The following is a 15553-nucleotide window of genomic DNA, read 5'->3' as shown; positions in this document are numbered from 1 at the left end:
TCGAGATCTTTATGGAATGTCTTAACATAAGAACAGCTCCATGATTATGTCTTCCTTGGTGACATTGATTCATATTGAAAAGAAAGCTTTTCTGATATAAAATACTTACAAATTCAGGTGGCCCAAGGCAGGGAAAGACCCTGAGAGACTTTCCTTATGCTTCTTGTGAAATTGAAGTTTAGAAACTCTAAATTAGTTATCAGTAAAGGCCACCTTAATTGATTGCCCCCAATAGATGCTAATGCATCTAAAAACCACGAGATTAAAGTCCCAATATGAGAGAGACCTGCACTTTAGCTTCGTACTTGACTTTTTTGAATCTGGTAGAAGCTATTGCTACCTGATAGAAACAGGGAGCTGTCACTAGGGATACAAAGAAATTGCTTTCTAAATAGCATTCCCTCTTTTTATGTAATGAATTAGGAAAGTGTTAGCAAGACCAAGGGAAAAAAAAAAGAGTCCAGTACTCCTTCAGTAACTCTGTTTCACAGTAAAAGCTCATGTAATTTGAAGGCATATTCTGGAGTCTCTTTAATTATTGCCACAAATCATCTTTATTTGTTATTGACTGAAGGCAGGTGAAGTCCATAGTTATGAGAATTCTTCTAGAAGTATCTTGTCATCAATGACTTCTCCAGGGAAAAGAACCGAATGTTTTCATGGCCTCCCTTTGGGGAACTAACCCCAAATTCCAGCGAGTCCGTGTCTAATGTGAAAAGTTTTTATCACTAGCACTTTATGGCCTATTATAAGTCAACGGTTGTTCTGCCTTTGTGTTTATTATTGTTGGAGAGGAAAACATTAATTTTAACAAAATGATCAAATGTGCATTGCAGGACATTTATCTTGAAAATCCCAACATAAAGTGGAATGACATTATTGGACTTGATGCAGCCAAGCAGTTAGTCAAAGAGGCTGTTGTGTATCCTATAAGGGTAAGGACAAAAAAGCTTTAAAGTCACCTCCTGGGAGTTATCCCTGTCCAATATCAATTGGACAGATATATGTTAGAGTCACATGCATTAGGAAATGAAGTACAGAGTGTTTTGTTGCCCATGAATTAACTTCTTAGCCGTGTCATGCTGCTTTGCCCAGATTGGGGCAATCCAAAACCTAATCCATAATGTTAATGTCCATTTGGAAGCTCTGTCCTCTTAATGACCTAGTCTAAGATTATAGGACCATAGGATCATAGATTTAAGGTTTGGGAGTAATTGGGTATATTCAGTTATTCTTTGAAAAGCATGCCACTGTCTATTTAAGTTCACATCAGCCTCCTGGAAACCTACTTTTTATGGCAAAAATACCTTCCTTTTAAAGAAAGTTCCTCTTCCCTCGACCGCTATCTACATCTTGGTAGAAATATATGTGTGTTGGCCTCATGCAACTACCTAAAGACTTTTCTACTAAGTCATAGAGAGAATTGCAATCTGTTTGGGTGGGAGGACTTCCCTCAGATATTAGTTCTCTTCAAGGATGAAGTCATAGATCTCATAAGTATTTATGTAATCTCAATGTGACATTTCCATTGCATGGGCTTGTGTCAGTGTTGTATGAACATCACAAAAGTATCACAAGACTATTTCTAAATTTTAAAATTCTTCCCCACCTCACCTTCATGTCTACTGGCCTATCACATAGGTCTGCACAGCAAAGTTTAGGATTACTAAATCACAGAGATATTGGGTAAGAGTGAAGATTCTTTGTTTTTGCTACCGAATTTGTTACTCAATATGATTCTTGCATGAAACATGCCCCTTCAAAATGGTAGTGATGCATAATTGCTTGATTCAACATATTGTGTATTCATTAATTTTGCTCATTCTTTTTGTCTTTAAGTAGGAGGTTCTTGGTAGGAGGTTTGTACAGTTCCTATAAAACCCATAAAACTCAGGGTAAAATAGAAACAGTGTAATATGTGCTGCCAAACATAATGTCTATATGCACCTTTATTAAGAATAAATTTTTTAAAAATTCAAAGCCAACTCTCAGCAGTGCAATGATCTGGGACAATTCTGATGGACTTAGGATGGGGAATGCTATCTACCTCTAGAGAAAGAACTGTTGGAGTTGGATGCATGTGGATCAATGCATGCTATCTATGTTTCACATCAGTGTATTTACGATTTTATTTGGGGGTTTTGGCTTTGTATGAGTGTGTTCTTACAACGATGACCAATATGGAAGTCTATTTTGCATGACAATACATGTAGGGTCCAGATCAAATTGCTTACCATCTCTGAGTGGGAGAGGTTAGCGAGAGAAATAAGGAAGGGAGATGGTTTGAGTCTTATGATTTTAGAAAACTTATGTTGAAAATTATTACATGTAATTGGGAAAAGAAAAAATTTTGAATAAATATAAATTCAAAGCCAGAAAATTCAACTGGCCACCAGACATGAAATCTAATCATATTAAATAGTTTGTAACTCTAATCTATGGGAGACCTGGATTTTATATCTGTCCCTCTTGCCTTTGCTAGCTTTCCTACTATACATTGGTACAAAACCCATAATTGCCTCTGAATTTCTCTTGTTTCCATAGTATCCACAGCTGTTTACGGGGATTCTTTCCCCATGGAAAGGACTATTACTTTATGGCCCTCCAGGTAAACACATTTTTATATCTCCTACTTTTGTTTCTGCGTTAACTGAGTTATCCTTTTGTTAAGAGGAATGAGTTCATTTTGAAAATGTTATATTCTGCTTCAGTCCATTGGAAAAGTTGCTATTGTAGGGCTCAGCCCAGCTGAGCCCACCTCCAGATGGTGTCTGACTTCTGCATGTCTGTGTTTTATGCATTAAAGTTCAATCTTATTCTTGTATCTCTAGGTACTGGAAAGACTCTGCTGGCTAAAGCTGTGGCTACTGAATGCAAAACAACCTTCTTTAATATTTCTGCATCCACCATTGTCAGCAAGTGGAGGGGTGATTCTGAAAAGCTCGTACGGGTAGGGACCCCTGATTTGTTTCCTTTAAGTTTTTATAGCACAGTGCAGGATGGAAGAAAGTGAGAAGGTGATTTCCCCTGGTTTCAAATGCTTGTGATGATGCTTGGGAGAATCTCACTATGGGATTTTATTTCCCAAGAACATACGAAACAGTGACCATTTTTATGTGACCTTTGATCACAAGATCTTTCCCAGGATCATCAACAAAGGACATCATCCCATCTGGATTCTGTCTAGTTTCTTGGGGAAATGAGGTGAAAGAAAGCATTCCACACTCCCTACTATATGCCCAGGCATCGTGCTAAGTGCTTTACAACTATTATCTTATTTGATCCTCACAATAAGTGTAGAAGGTAGAAGCTATTCATGATCCCCATTTTACAGTCAAAGAAACTGAGGCAAAAAGAAGTCAAGTGATTTACCCAGGGTCTGACACCTAGTATATGAAGTTGTATTTGACTTCTGGTCTTTCTGACTCCAGGCCCAGCTCTCTGGGCACTATGGCGCCACCTCATTGCCTGTCAACAACTTATTTATTTCCATCTTTTCCAGAGGGTGGATTATTGTCAATGACAGAAAAAATAGAAACTAAGAATTAAGCAACGCAGCTTCCTGTCTCTCTTTATTTTTTATTATTCTATCCATTCCAAGCAGCAATCTTGTCTTTCTTTGATTCTTTATGATATAGTTTTCAAAAAACAAACAAAACCCCACATTTTTGGTTGTTTGCTTCTTCTGTTTGGCATTTGAGGTGTTCTGCTATCTGGAATCAATCTCTTTTTTCAGCCCTGTTTTACATGTTTGCCTTTTATGTCCTTCTGTATTCCACCCAAATTGGACTACTATTGCTCATCTCCATACTCAGAATCTCATTAATAATATACATTTTCTTCTCATCCTGTGCCTTGTAGAATCCTTATCTTCCTTCAAGGGTCAGCTCAGATGCCACCTCTTCTAGGAAGCTTTCTGGAGTTCCTCTCCCACCTCAACAAATGACCTGCTACACAATAATAATTCCACAAATATCTATCAAACATTACTTGTGCTGTTTTTGATGACCTGACCTGGTTTATATTTGTCTTGATATCTCGAACACCTAACAGTGTAAGTGAATGTTTAGTAAATATTTGTGGAATTATTACTCAGAAGAAACTCTCAGTTTCTTCACTTGCGGAATGGTGATAACAATACTTGTTTTGCCTAATTTATGGTTATGAGATAGCATATTTGAAATCTCTTTTTCATAGCTTCAAGAAATAAAGACTATTGGGAAAGTCCCAAAGTTCTGCCCTCCCTTATTTTCTCTTTATATACTTCTGCCTCAAAACTTTAATTTCTTCTCATGATTTCAAATACCATCTCTATTCAGATGACTGCTCCAATTTTTTTTAACTCTTAGCTTCCAGCTTAGAATCAATACTAGGTATTGGTTCTAGGGCAGAAGGAAGAGTGGTGAGGACTAGACAATGAGGTTAAGAGACTTGCCCAGGGTCACACAACAAAGAAGTATCTGAGGCCAGATTTGAACCTACAACCTCTCATCTTTGGACCTGGCTCCCTATACACTGAGCTATTGAGATGCCCCTGACTCTCCCAATTGGGGGTGGGGGGGCGCTAATAATTAATTAATTTAGAATATTTTCCCATAGTTACAAGATTCATGTTCTTTCCCTGTCCTCCCCCCTATAGCCAATGTGCAATTTCACTGGGTTTTACATGTGCCATTGATCAAGACCTATTTCCATATTATTGATATTTGCACTAGGGTGATCGTTTAGAGTCTACATCCCCAATCATATCCCCATTGACCCATGTGATCAAGCAGTTGTTTTTCTTCTGTGTTTCTACTCCCACAGTTCTTTCTCTGGATGCGGGTAGCATTCTTTCTCATAAGTCCCTCAGAATTGTCCTGCGTCATTGCATTGTTGCCAGTACAGATTTTGCATTCGATTTTACCAAAGTGTAACTGTCTCTGTGTACAATGTTCTCCTGGTTCTGCTCTTTTCATTCTGCATCAATTCCTAGAGGTCATTCCAGTTCACATTGAATTCCTCCAGTTCATTATTCCTTTTAGCACAATAGTATTCCATCACCAACAGATACCACAATTTGTTTTGCCATTCCCCAACTGGAGGGCATCCCCTCATTTTCCAATTTTTTGCCACCACTAAATATTTTTGTACAAGTCTTTTTCCTTATGATCTCTTTGGGTTATAAACCAAGCAGTGGTATGGCTGGATCAAAGGGCAGGCAGTCTTTTAAAGCCTTTTGGGCATAGTTCCAAATTGCCATCCAGAATGGTTGGATCAATTCACAACTCCACCAGCAAAATCCCTATTTTGCCACATCCCCTCCAACATTTATTACTTTCCTTTGCTGTCATTTTAGCCAGTCTGCTAGGTGTGAGGTGGTACCTCAGCGTTGTTTTGATTTGCCTTTCTCTGATTGTAAGAGATTTAGAACACTTTTTCATGTGTTTGTTGATAGTTTTGATTTCTTTACCTGAAAATTGCCTATTCATGCCCCTTGCCCAGACTTTTGGAAAACAAAAAAGACATCCTTGAAAGATAACTTGGTTGTATAAAGATATTAGAAACACCCCCCCCTTTTTTCTCACAAAATCTTCAAGGCCAATAGAATTGCTTTAGGCAAGAAGAAACAAATTTTTCAAATTAATTCATTATAGAACAGCTGAATTCTGAACTAAGTCAGAGACAAAGAATTATGATTTAAGCAGTTAAGGGGCAAGATCACTTACTTTTAAATAGGATCAGTCAGAAAATGATAGCATTTCAATTTTAATCTCACTTCCCAAAACTAGCCTAATCATTATCTTAAAACCTGGTCTCTCCTTCAACTTGTGAGTTAAAAAAATTTTTTTTTAATTTCCGAACTTAAGGAATATCAATGAAAGTGGATATTTTCCTATACCCAGTAAAAGAAAAGAAGAATATTTGTATGTGAAACTAAGTTCTATTATTCACGGGTTACTTTTCTTAAAAAAAAAAAAGATAACTTAAACAGGCACCATTCAAAGTTGTTTAGGTTATCTTTGATTCTTTCTGGTCTTCCTTTTTTTTCTTTTTCATATTAAAAATAATCAATGACTTTTTTCTTTTTCTTTGGAAAACTCATCCCCATCTGCCTTCTCCTTCTTCCACTCATTTTTTTTAAAAAAGGAAAAACTAGGCTCTCATAACAAATATGCATTTGACTTCATTGAATAATAATAATAATGTTATTATTTAGTTGTTTCATTTGTGTCCAGCTCTCCATGACCTTACTTGGGGTTTTCTTGGCAAAGATATTGGAGTGGTTTGCTATTTCCTTCTCTAGCTCATTTGACAGATGAGGAAACTGAGGCAAATAGAGTTAAGTGATCTGCCCAGGGTCCCCCAGCTAGCAAGTATTTGAGGCCAGATTTGAACTCAGGAGTCTGAGTCTTCCTGACTTCAGGCTCAGCTTCTATCCTCTGGGCCATCTAGCTGCCCAGCTTTAATAATAGCTAATGTTTATATTTTAAGGTTTGCAAAGTTTGCATTTTCTCATTTGATCTTCTCCACCTACCTATGGAGTAGGTGTTATTATTATTTTCACTTTACAGATGAGAAAACTGAAATTCATGAGAGGGTAGGTGATTTCTCCAAGGTCATACAGCTAGTATCTGAAGCAGGATTTTGATTCATGTTTTCCAGACTCCTCTACACTTTCTCATCCCATGCTACTTCTCAGGGGTCCCAACACTCACTCAGTCCTTGATGTTAGAATTCTTGGTGTTAGCTTTGACCTTTCCCTCTCATCTCTCCTACAACCCATTTCTGAGCCCTGTGGAATTGCTGTTGCTTGTGATCTCCCACTTCTATCATACATGTTCTAATTCTATTGCCACCACTGGGCTACAGACCATCATTAGCCCCATCTGGACTATTATACTGGCCTCCTACTAGTTTTTCATATTTCTACTCTCTATTTCCCCCAAGCTTTCTTTGACCCTCATGGCTTAGTAAGTAAAATATAAGCAGTCAAGGGCCCCCACAGTTTGGTACCCTACCTTTGGCAGCCAGTGGAATAGCATGACTCAGATGAGTTCAGAAAGAAGAGGATGCAACTGAGAGGCAACAACATTCTCATGGGATCTCTCTTCTGTTCTTTTGATGTCATTCTCTTCCATGTCTTCTACCTTCCAAACCATGATGAATCCCTTCCTGTTCCCTGGATAAGCCCATGCTTTCTTGCCCTTGTTCCTTTGCCTCTGTTTCTGGAATATCTATTCAACTACTGAATTCCAATGTATTCTGTAAAAACCAACTTACCAATGACTCTTCCATCAATCTTCTTTGAACTATTTTTAGCTGATCCCTCTCTTAAGTTATAAATTTTCTTCCCTTGTATTTAACATAGCACTTTGCTTGCATTTATTACTTATTATACATTATCTCAAATTATATTATATATACATATATGTACACATATATAAAGCTCTTTATAAACTTTAAGTGCCATATATGTCAATTTTCTTTTGTAATTAGACCTACGATTTTATTGGCATAGGGAATTTCTGGTGAGGAAATTCCATCTACCGATGCAGATCAGGAAACTGCTCTAACATTTTTTGCCCGGGGAACCAAGAGGTCATATGACTTGCCCAGAAACACACAATGACTATGTGACTGAGGCAGGACTTGAACTCTGTCTCTGTCTCTGTCTCTTCCTTCATTATCTCAGATGCTTCTTGTTGTTATCATCATCATTATCATCATTGTCATGGTCACTTTACTCTTCTTTTTTCTATGTAGTGCAAATGGGAATGGACTTAGGACAATTTGCCATCCTCTTTCTACTCTTTTATATTTATGTTTTACAAATTATTGCCCAAAGGGATAAAATAACTGCTTTTTGTAGTGGAATGAGCATATTAGGTTGGAACCTCATCCTCTGTAGGCTCATGGAGAACGTCTTTGACACCACTTGAGAGGCACAGACAAAAAATAGGGAGGATCCCCATCTCACATTGCTCTCACATTTGATTTTGTTCTTCTCTACTAGGTCTCTGTGTTCTGAAAGTTTTTCAGGAAGTTAGCAAGTACCTATTCAGTACCTTCTATGTGCTTGTTAGGGATACAAAAAAGCAACAAAAAAGAATTCTTTATCTCAAAGGAACTTATTTTGTATTTGAAGGGAAGAATAGATGAAGAGAATAAATCTCTACAATGGAAATTCTCTGTGGTTAGGGAGATAGAGCATAGGGAGGGGAATCAGGAAGGGCTTCTTGAAGACACTGGGGCTTGAGATGTTGTTTTTTTTTATTTTTTTTATTTTAACCTTTACCTTCCATCTTAGTGTGTATTATCAATACTGTTCCAAGGCAGAAGAAGGATAAAGGCTGGGCAATGGAGGTTAAGTGACTTGCTGAGGGTCACACAGCTAGGAAGTATATAAGACCAGATTTGAACTCAAGACCTCCCATCCCCAGGCCTGGATCTCTATCCACAGAGCCACCCAGCTGCCCCTGAGGTGTTTTCTAAAGAAGAGAAACTATGAGATGGAGACTAGAAGGAACTATATTTCAGGCATTGGAATGGCAGGTCCAAAGTCATGGAGTTCCATAACTGAGGTATAGTGAGATTTGGTTGGATTATAGCATACAGGAAGGGGAGGATTATGCTGTAAGGCTGGAAAGATAGGTCAGGTCTAGGTTATGAATTGCTTTACAGCCAAATAGAAGAGCTTATCTGATTCCAGAGGCAATAGAAAGTTACTGGAGTTTACTGAGCCTCAAGGAAAATAGTCAAACTTGCACAAAAAAAAATTACTGGGGGCATTTGGGTGGATCAGTGGGATTGAGAGCCAGGACCAGAGATAGGAGGTCTTGTTTCAAATTGTCATCAGACACTTCCTGGCTGTGTGACCCTGGGCAAGTCACTTGACCCCCTTTGCCTAGCCCTTACCACTCTTCTGCCTGGGAGCCAATATACACTATTGAGTCTAAGGTGGAAGGTAAGGTTTTTTAAAAAAAGAAAGAAAAAGAAAAATTACTTAACAGCTATACAGAGGATGATTTTGAATGGGAAGAGACTTGAGAAAGAACAACTAATGAAGAGACCATTATACTAGTCTAGGCAAAAGGTGATGAGGGCCTGATTTAAGATGACTGATATGTACATTAAGGGTCATATAAAAATACTAAACAAACAAAAAGGGGTCAGATACAAGAGACATTCTGGAGGTAAAACAATAAGATTTGAAACTAATCGGTTTTAGAATTGAGTATAAGTCCAAGAATATGAAATTGGAAAATTAGAAGAATGGTGACATCTTTGACAGAAATGGGAAAGCTTGGCATAGGGGTTGGTTTGGAGCCAGGGAGGGAAGAGTTCTATTTTGCACGTGTTGAGTTTGAGATGTCTCAAAGCCTCTAGTTTGAAATGTTGGAGAAGCAGCTGGTAATGTGGAGCTGGAGCTCAGGAGGAAGATGAGAGCTGGATCTCTGTGTAGAGATGGTCATCAAACCCATGGGAAGTGACGAGGTCATTGAAAGAGAATGTAGAGAGAGAAAAGATGGCCAGGACCAAGCACTGGAGAACACTCATCCTTAGGTAGCACGGTATGGGTGAGAAGCCAACAAAGAATACCAAGGTGGGAGTGATCATACTGGAAGAGGGACACCCAGGAGACACCACTAGTGCCATGAAAACCCAGAAGGAGAATGTATCTAGGAGAGAGAAAGTAGTCAAGAGTGTCAAATGCATCAGAGGTCAAGAAGGATGAGGACTGAGAAAAGACCATCGGATTTGACAGTCAAGAAATTGTTGATAACTTTGAAAAAGGGAGTTTCAGTTGAGTGATGAGGCCAGAAGCTAGATTGCAAAGGGATTAGGAATGAGAGGAGAAGTGAAGGCAGTGAATGTCTATAGCATTTACAGGAGTTATGCTTCTTCTGTTTTAGAATCAATATTATGTATTGGTTTGAAGACAAAGGAGTGGTAAGGGCTAGACAATGGGGCTTAAGTGACTTGCCCAGGATCATATAGCTAGGAAGTATCTGAGGCCAGAGCTGAACCCACTCCCATCTCTAGGCTTGGCTTTCTATCCACTGGAAGCTCACCAAATTAATGTAAACTTAGTTCAGAAAACATATCAGTATAACTCACTATAATCCAGAACTCCTGTGTTCATGAGTTCTGCCTGCCTCAGCCTCCTTTTTTTTTTTTTTTTTAAACTCTTAACTTCCATCTTGGAGTCAATATTATGTATTGGCTCCAAGGCAGAAGAGTGGTAAGGGCTAGGCCATGGGGGTCAAGTGACTTGCCCAGGGTCACACAGCTGGGAAGTGTCTGAGGCCAGATTTGAACCTAGGATCTCCCATTTCTAGGCCTGGCTCTCAATACAATGAGCCACCCAGTTGGCCCCAACTCAGCCGCCTTCTTAACAGGGATTACATATTAACATTTATACTGCCAATCCCACCCCATCTTTTATTTTTAAAAAACCACTTAGAAAAGGGAAAATCTAACTTCTTCTGACTTTAGGAATTTGCATCCTATCAGAACTCGTGTTGTACACTTGTGTCTTGATTTTCTGAGCTTTTGGCACCAGCTTTGTAAAAAAATGCCTGCCCTGGCACAAATCTATTCTTTAGAAGCCTTTCACAGGACCTTTAAAGACCTTCCCCTAAATCAGCGTGAGGAGTTTTCCTGACATTTGTTTCTCTTATTTCAATTAAAGAGTTATTTATAGATAACGCTTTGGTTATGTCCCTCCTCTCCTAATGGGTGAAGGCATTTGTTCATGCCTCTTAAGAATTGTGATTGCTGCTGAATAGTTGAGTGATCTCTTTAGTAAATGCATACAACTTGTTGAGACCTACTTTCTTCCAATTCCACAAATCCTATAGAGGGTCCACTTGACTTCCTCCAAATCCTTGGAGATTGTTAGGTACGCTATTCTAAGCATAGTCATCCCTTACATATTCTGATATTGTGGAAAGAACAATGGACTGGGAGTTGGGATACTCAGGTCTGACTCTCATTGTTGCCATTTTCTGACCTATGGCAAATCCACCTCACTTCTCTAAGCTCAGTTTTTTCATTTGTAAAATGAGGGGATTGGCCTAGATGATCCAGTGAAAACAAAACAAAAAGCTAAGTATGCAACACAGTGTGATTTCATCTTATGCTGGTGCTAGGCAGTCAACCCATAGAAGAAAAATGATTTTTAAAATTTTGTTTTTAATTTTTAAAAATATTTTTCCATGTTTACATAATGCATTTTCTTTTCCTCCCCTCTTTCCTCCCCTCTTCTGGAACTGACAAGCAACTCCATGGGGTTATACAAATGTTATCACTTGATACCTATTTCCATATTATTCATTTTTGCAATAGAGCAATCTTTTGAAACCAAAACCCCAAATAATGTACCCATATAAACAAGTGATAAGTCAATGTTTTTCTTCTGTGTTTCTACTCCCACAGTTCTTTCTCTGGATGTGGATAGCTTTTTTTCTCATAAGTCCCTTGCGAATGTCCTGGCTCATTGCATTGCTACTAGTAGCAAAGTCTATTACATTGGATTGTTCCACAATGTTTTACTTTCTGTGTACAATGTTCTCCTGGTTCGGCTCATTTCACTCTACATCAGTTCTTGGAGGTTCTTCCATTTCACATAGAAAGCCTCCAGTTCATCATTCCTTACAACACAATAGTATTCACATCACCATCAGATACCACAGTTTGTTCAGCCATTCTCCAATCGAGGGACTCCCCCCCTACCCTTCATTTTCCAATTTTTGCCACCACAAAGAATGTGGCTATAAATAACAAATGATTTTTTTTCATAGTCAAAATTAACTTCCTTCCAGTCTCTTAAATCTCTCATAAGGTTTAGGAGCTTGAGATGGAACTCTGATCAAACTGCAGTTAGGTGAGACCTTGTCAATTATCAGCTGGGGAAGAGAAGAGTAAATCCATGGTGGCTGTGAACCCATCTGGGCCCAGTTCCAGGGGACTCCAGGGTGACTGTGAGGCTTGGAAAACATGACCTGTGGAAGACCTACTTCCCGGTGCCACCGGACGGTTTAGATCCTGCATTGCTGTGTACAAATCTCTTTTTCTTTTTTGTCAGTTGACATGGGTGGTTGAGCCTACTTAAGTTAAATGTGTCTGTGGGACAATTCCACTATGTTGTATCTTCATTTTTTATTCCTAGTTAGAGTAGATTACAGTTGCTCCATTCCAACCTTGGGATCATTGTGTTTTATGGCAAGAAAATAAACAGACTTTTCCCGTCTAACTAGGTGGTATTTAGAAAGGAGACTCTTTAAACTAGATTATTTCTAATTGTCAATCTGGACCAGATTTCTTTGGGAAGCTAAAGTCTTATTGCACATCCTGTTATTTCTGTTCCCCTCCCCCTTTCCTAGAATAACCCTTCTGCAGTTATTCCTAGCAATTATTTGTAACTATAAATCTATTACTGATGAGAGGAATTGTCATGAGTAGCTTTTTAAAAAAATAGAGCTGTTGTGCCCATATGTTATGATGCACTTCTAGCTTCTGTTGTTGTTCGTAGGGGCTAACCACTAGATTGGGAAGTCAGGGAATGAATTCCAGTTTTCTCTCACTCACTGATGATTGGGTAACCTTGGGCAAATCATTTGCCCTTTCTGGATATAATTTTAACAAATGATAAATGCAAATAAGGCCATTTAACCTCAAGGGATATTGCTAGGATGAATAAGTGCAATGATTGTAAACCTTATTATGATTTACCAAGTACAACATAAATGCTTAATGATTTAGTCCTTATAAGCCCTTAAGTGAGAGCTACTAAGACTTTTAACTTGAACATTTTAACTGTTTTTTTTCCCCTTGGTTCAGGTGTTATTTGAACTTGCTCGGTATCATGCCCCTTCAACAATTTTTTTGGATGAGCTCGAGTCAGTAATGAGTCAGAGAGGTACTGCTCTTGGGTGAGTGAGGATTTGGCTTTTGTTTCAGAATTTTTTTTGTTGTTGTTTTTTCTTCCTCTTGTGTGTCTGATGACCAGAACCCCATTAACATTTGTTAGAAGAATGAGCACATTAATAAACCAACACATTTTCAGTAAACAGATGGAAAATCCTTTAAATTAGATCTTGTTAACAGAATGGATGTTTTAAACAGTTTCTTTGGCAAAAATTTATCCTCCACTCAGGAGTGGTTTTTAGGTCGGAAGATCAACCAGGCCCAATGTACCAGGCTGCTAAGAGTTGTCTTGCTGGCATGAGTGAGTTGAATGTCACCGCTTTCTCTGGATCTAATTGTGGTCTCTCAGACATAGGGCTCTCCTCTTCAACTGGCATCAAAGAAAGGGCCGTGATATCTTAAAAAATTTTTTTCCTCATGGTTACATGATTCTTGTTGTCTCTCTCCCTTCTTCCCTCCCTCTTCCTGGGGTTGACAAACAATTCCACTGAGTTATACATATATTACCAAGTGATATCTTTTAAGAAAATTCATCCAGTTCGTAAATAAGTAATTCCCAAAGATAATACGGATCCAAATTGTGTTGCTGTGCATACTTTCTTACTCTTTCCCCCTCTGTTCCATCGACTTCTAGATATATAAATGGAAAGGACCTTCAAAGCCATCTTGCCCATTCCTATCACTTTAAAGATCCTTATCTTTAAACTGTGTCCCAGAGAAGTTGTAATAGAACTTGCCTTGGGTCACATAGTTAGAAAAGAACAAAGTCAGGATTTGATTCCAGGTTTTCCAACTACTTACCTTACTAGACCTTGGCTTCTGCCTTCAGGGCAAGAAATTGAAAGTTCTGCTTTTCTCAAAAGATAAGGATTTAAAGGTGCATCCTTTCAGCTGAGTCCAAAGAGACAACATGAAAATGAAGAGCTGAGCAGTTTTCTGATGATTTGGTCAATGCTGGTAGCCAATTTGGGCTATCTAAGCTTAGGAAAAGAGGTTTTTCCTTATTGACAGTGGTTTTTTTGGGGGGAAAGTGAAGGGGTGAGAGAGAAACTTAATTGTGCAGAAAACTACCTTGTTTTTCTATTCTGACTACATATGGGGTGAGCTCTACCTTCATTGAACTTATATTGGTTCTTCCATCAGAAGCATGGAAAAATGGCTTCCTTTTGGCTATTAATGTCTCTTCCTATGACAATTTCAGATCCCTAAAAATTGGCAGCCTGTGCACGTAGGTTTATAAAGAGACTATATAATATGCATCACACTACAGATGGACACAGCATCATTGTCTTTAATCCACCAATAACTCTGTTCACTCTTCTCTTCTGCTATTTCCTAGTTTACTGCCAATCCTCAATTTAACGGCTTTTTCTGTTAAATACCACCATTAGCATTCACTCACTTCCATTCTGTTAATCTTTATGCCAAGATTACACTGTCATATGTTTTTTCTCTTTCTTTTCTTTTTTTTTTTTTTTTGGCTCCAGTATCTGTGGCTTCTCAGAATAATGAAATGAAGGAGAAATTTGACATAATGCATGAGTGTAAGCTCGTATAAATTAATTCTGGTTTATAGTTGGAAGAATTTCAAATTGTGACTAGGATTTAGTTACTGTGAGCTACACTGTCATATGTAAAAGTGATAGTTCTCCATCACTTTGAAAATTCATGCTTTTTTCCTTCTTGGTAGGGGAGAACATGAAGGAAGTCTTCGGATGAAAACAGAATTGCTCATGCAGATGGATGGATTGGCCCGATCTGAAGATCTTGTCTTTGTTTTAGCAGCTTCCAATCTGCCTTGGTAAGAGACTGGGACAGTACATTTTGAATACACTTGCCTGAGCTTCTAAGCACAGATAAGGATTCCATTCAAAGAATTTAGGGGAAAGCTTTTATATTTGCTTAAAACATTTGAAGATTAACTTAAAGCTTTTCTGTTAGGCTCTGCAATTCTTACTACAAGTAAGAATTATCCGTAATAAAGAAAACATATGTTAATACTGCATATACTAATATTTAAAATAGGCTTCTATTTTAAAGCCAAATTTAAAAAAATTATATTTAAGCCCCAACAATGCTTTGACATAGATCTGTAAAGGGCTTAAAAATCTCTAGGGCTCAAAGAATATTACTGAAGTAGTATGGCCGGATTATATGGACATATTTTTTTTAATTTAAAAGGAAAATTTTTTTTAATGAGAACACAGAAAGTAGAAAAATAAATATTCTCTAATTGAATACATAATCCACCATTAGAATCCTGATTTTTAGGGTCAATCAAATAGTAAACAGAATAAATTAAAAGGCCTGAAGAAGTGACAGGAACTTGTCTGGTTTTCATGCCTGATTCATGGAAGAGCCTGAATTAGGACCCAGGTCCCCAAGCTCCTTACTCCATTTTTCTTCATCCATTTCACCTGCAATGATATATGTGTTAGGAAGGTGAAAATGAGAATAAGAGCACTTGTCCTTCCTACCACATCAGAGTGTCACAATAATCAACCAGGATGACATCTACAAAAACCCTTGGAAACTATAATCTATAAATGCAAAGATAGGTATGTGTCATAAGAAAGCATAAATCATTTTCTCAAATAGAATATCTATAATATTCTTTATACTTCTAGTGAATAGAATAAAT

At 38.0% G+C, this 15553-nt stretch overlaps 1 protein-coding gene across 2 annotated transcripts in view; it reads left to right on the top strand.

The window, feature by feature from the left end:
- Positions 1–15553, top strand: part of KATNAL2 (katanin catalytic subunit A1 like 2) — a 74524-nt gene that overhangs the window by 12851 nt on the left and 46120 nt on the right. For both annotated transcript variants that reach the window (XM_044657828.1, XM_044657826.1), the window contains exons 7-11: positions 837–935; positions 2545–2608; positions 2832–2950; positions 12826–12917; positions 14603–14713. In XM_044657828.1, coding sequence (XP_044513763.1) covers positions 837–935; positions 2545–2608; positions 2832–2950; positions 12826–12917; positions 14603–14713 — 485 coding nt within the window. The remainder of the gene's footprint in view (positions 1–836; positions 936–2544; positions 2609–2831; positions 2951–12825; positions 12918–14602; positions 14714–15553) is intronic.

The sequence above is a fragment of the Gracilinanus agilis genome, chromosome 1, assembly GCF_016433145.1.
Source record: "Gracilinanus agilis isolate LMUSP501 chromosome 1, AgileGrace, whole genome shotgun sequence".
Classification (NCBI taxonomy): domain Eukaryota; kingdom Metazoa; phylum Chordata; class Mammalia; order Didelphimorphia; family Didelphidae; genus Gracilinanus; species Gracilinanus agilis.
Note: the sequence above shows the minus strand (reverse complement) of the source record. Positions and strands in the feature narration are given on the sequence as shown.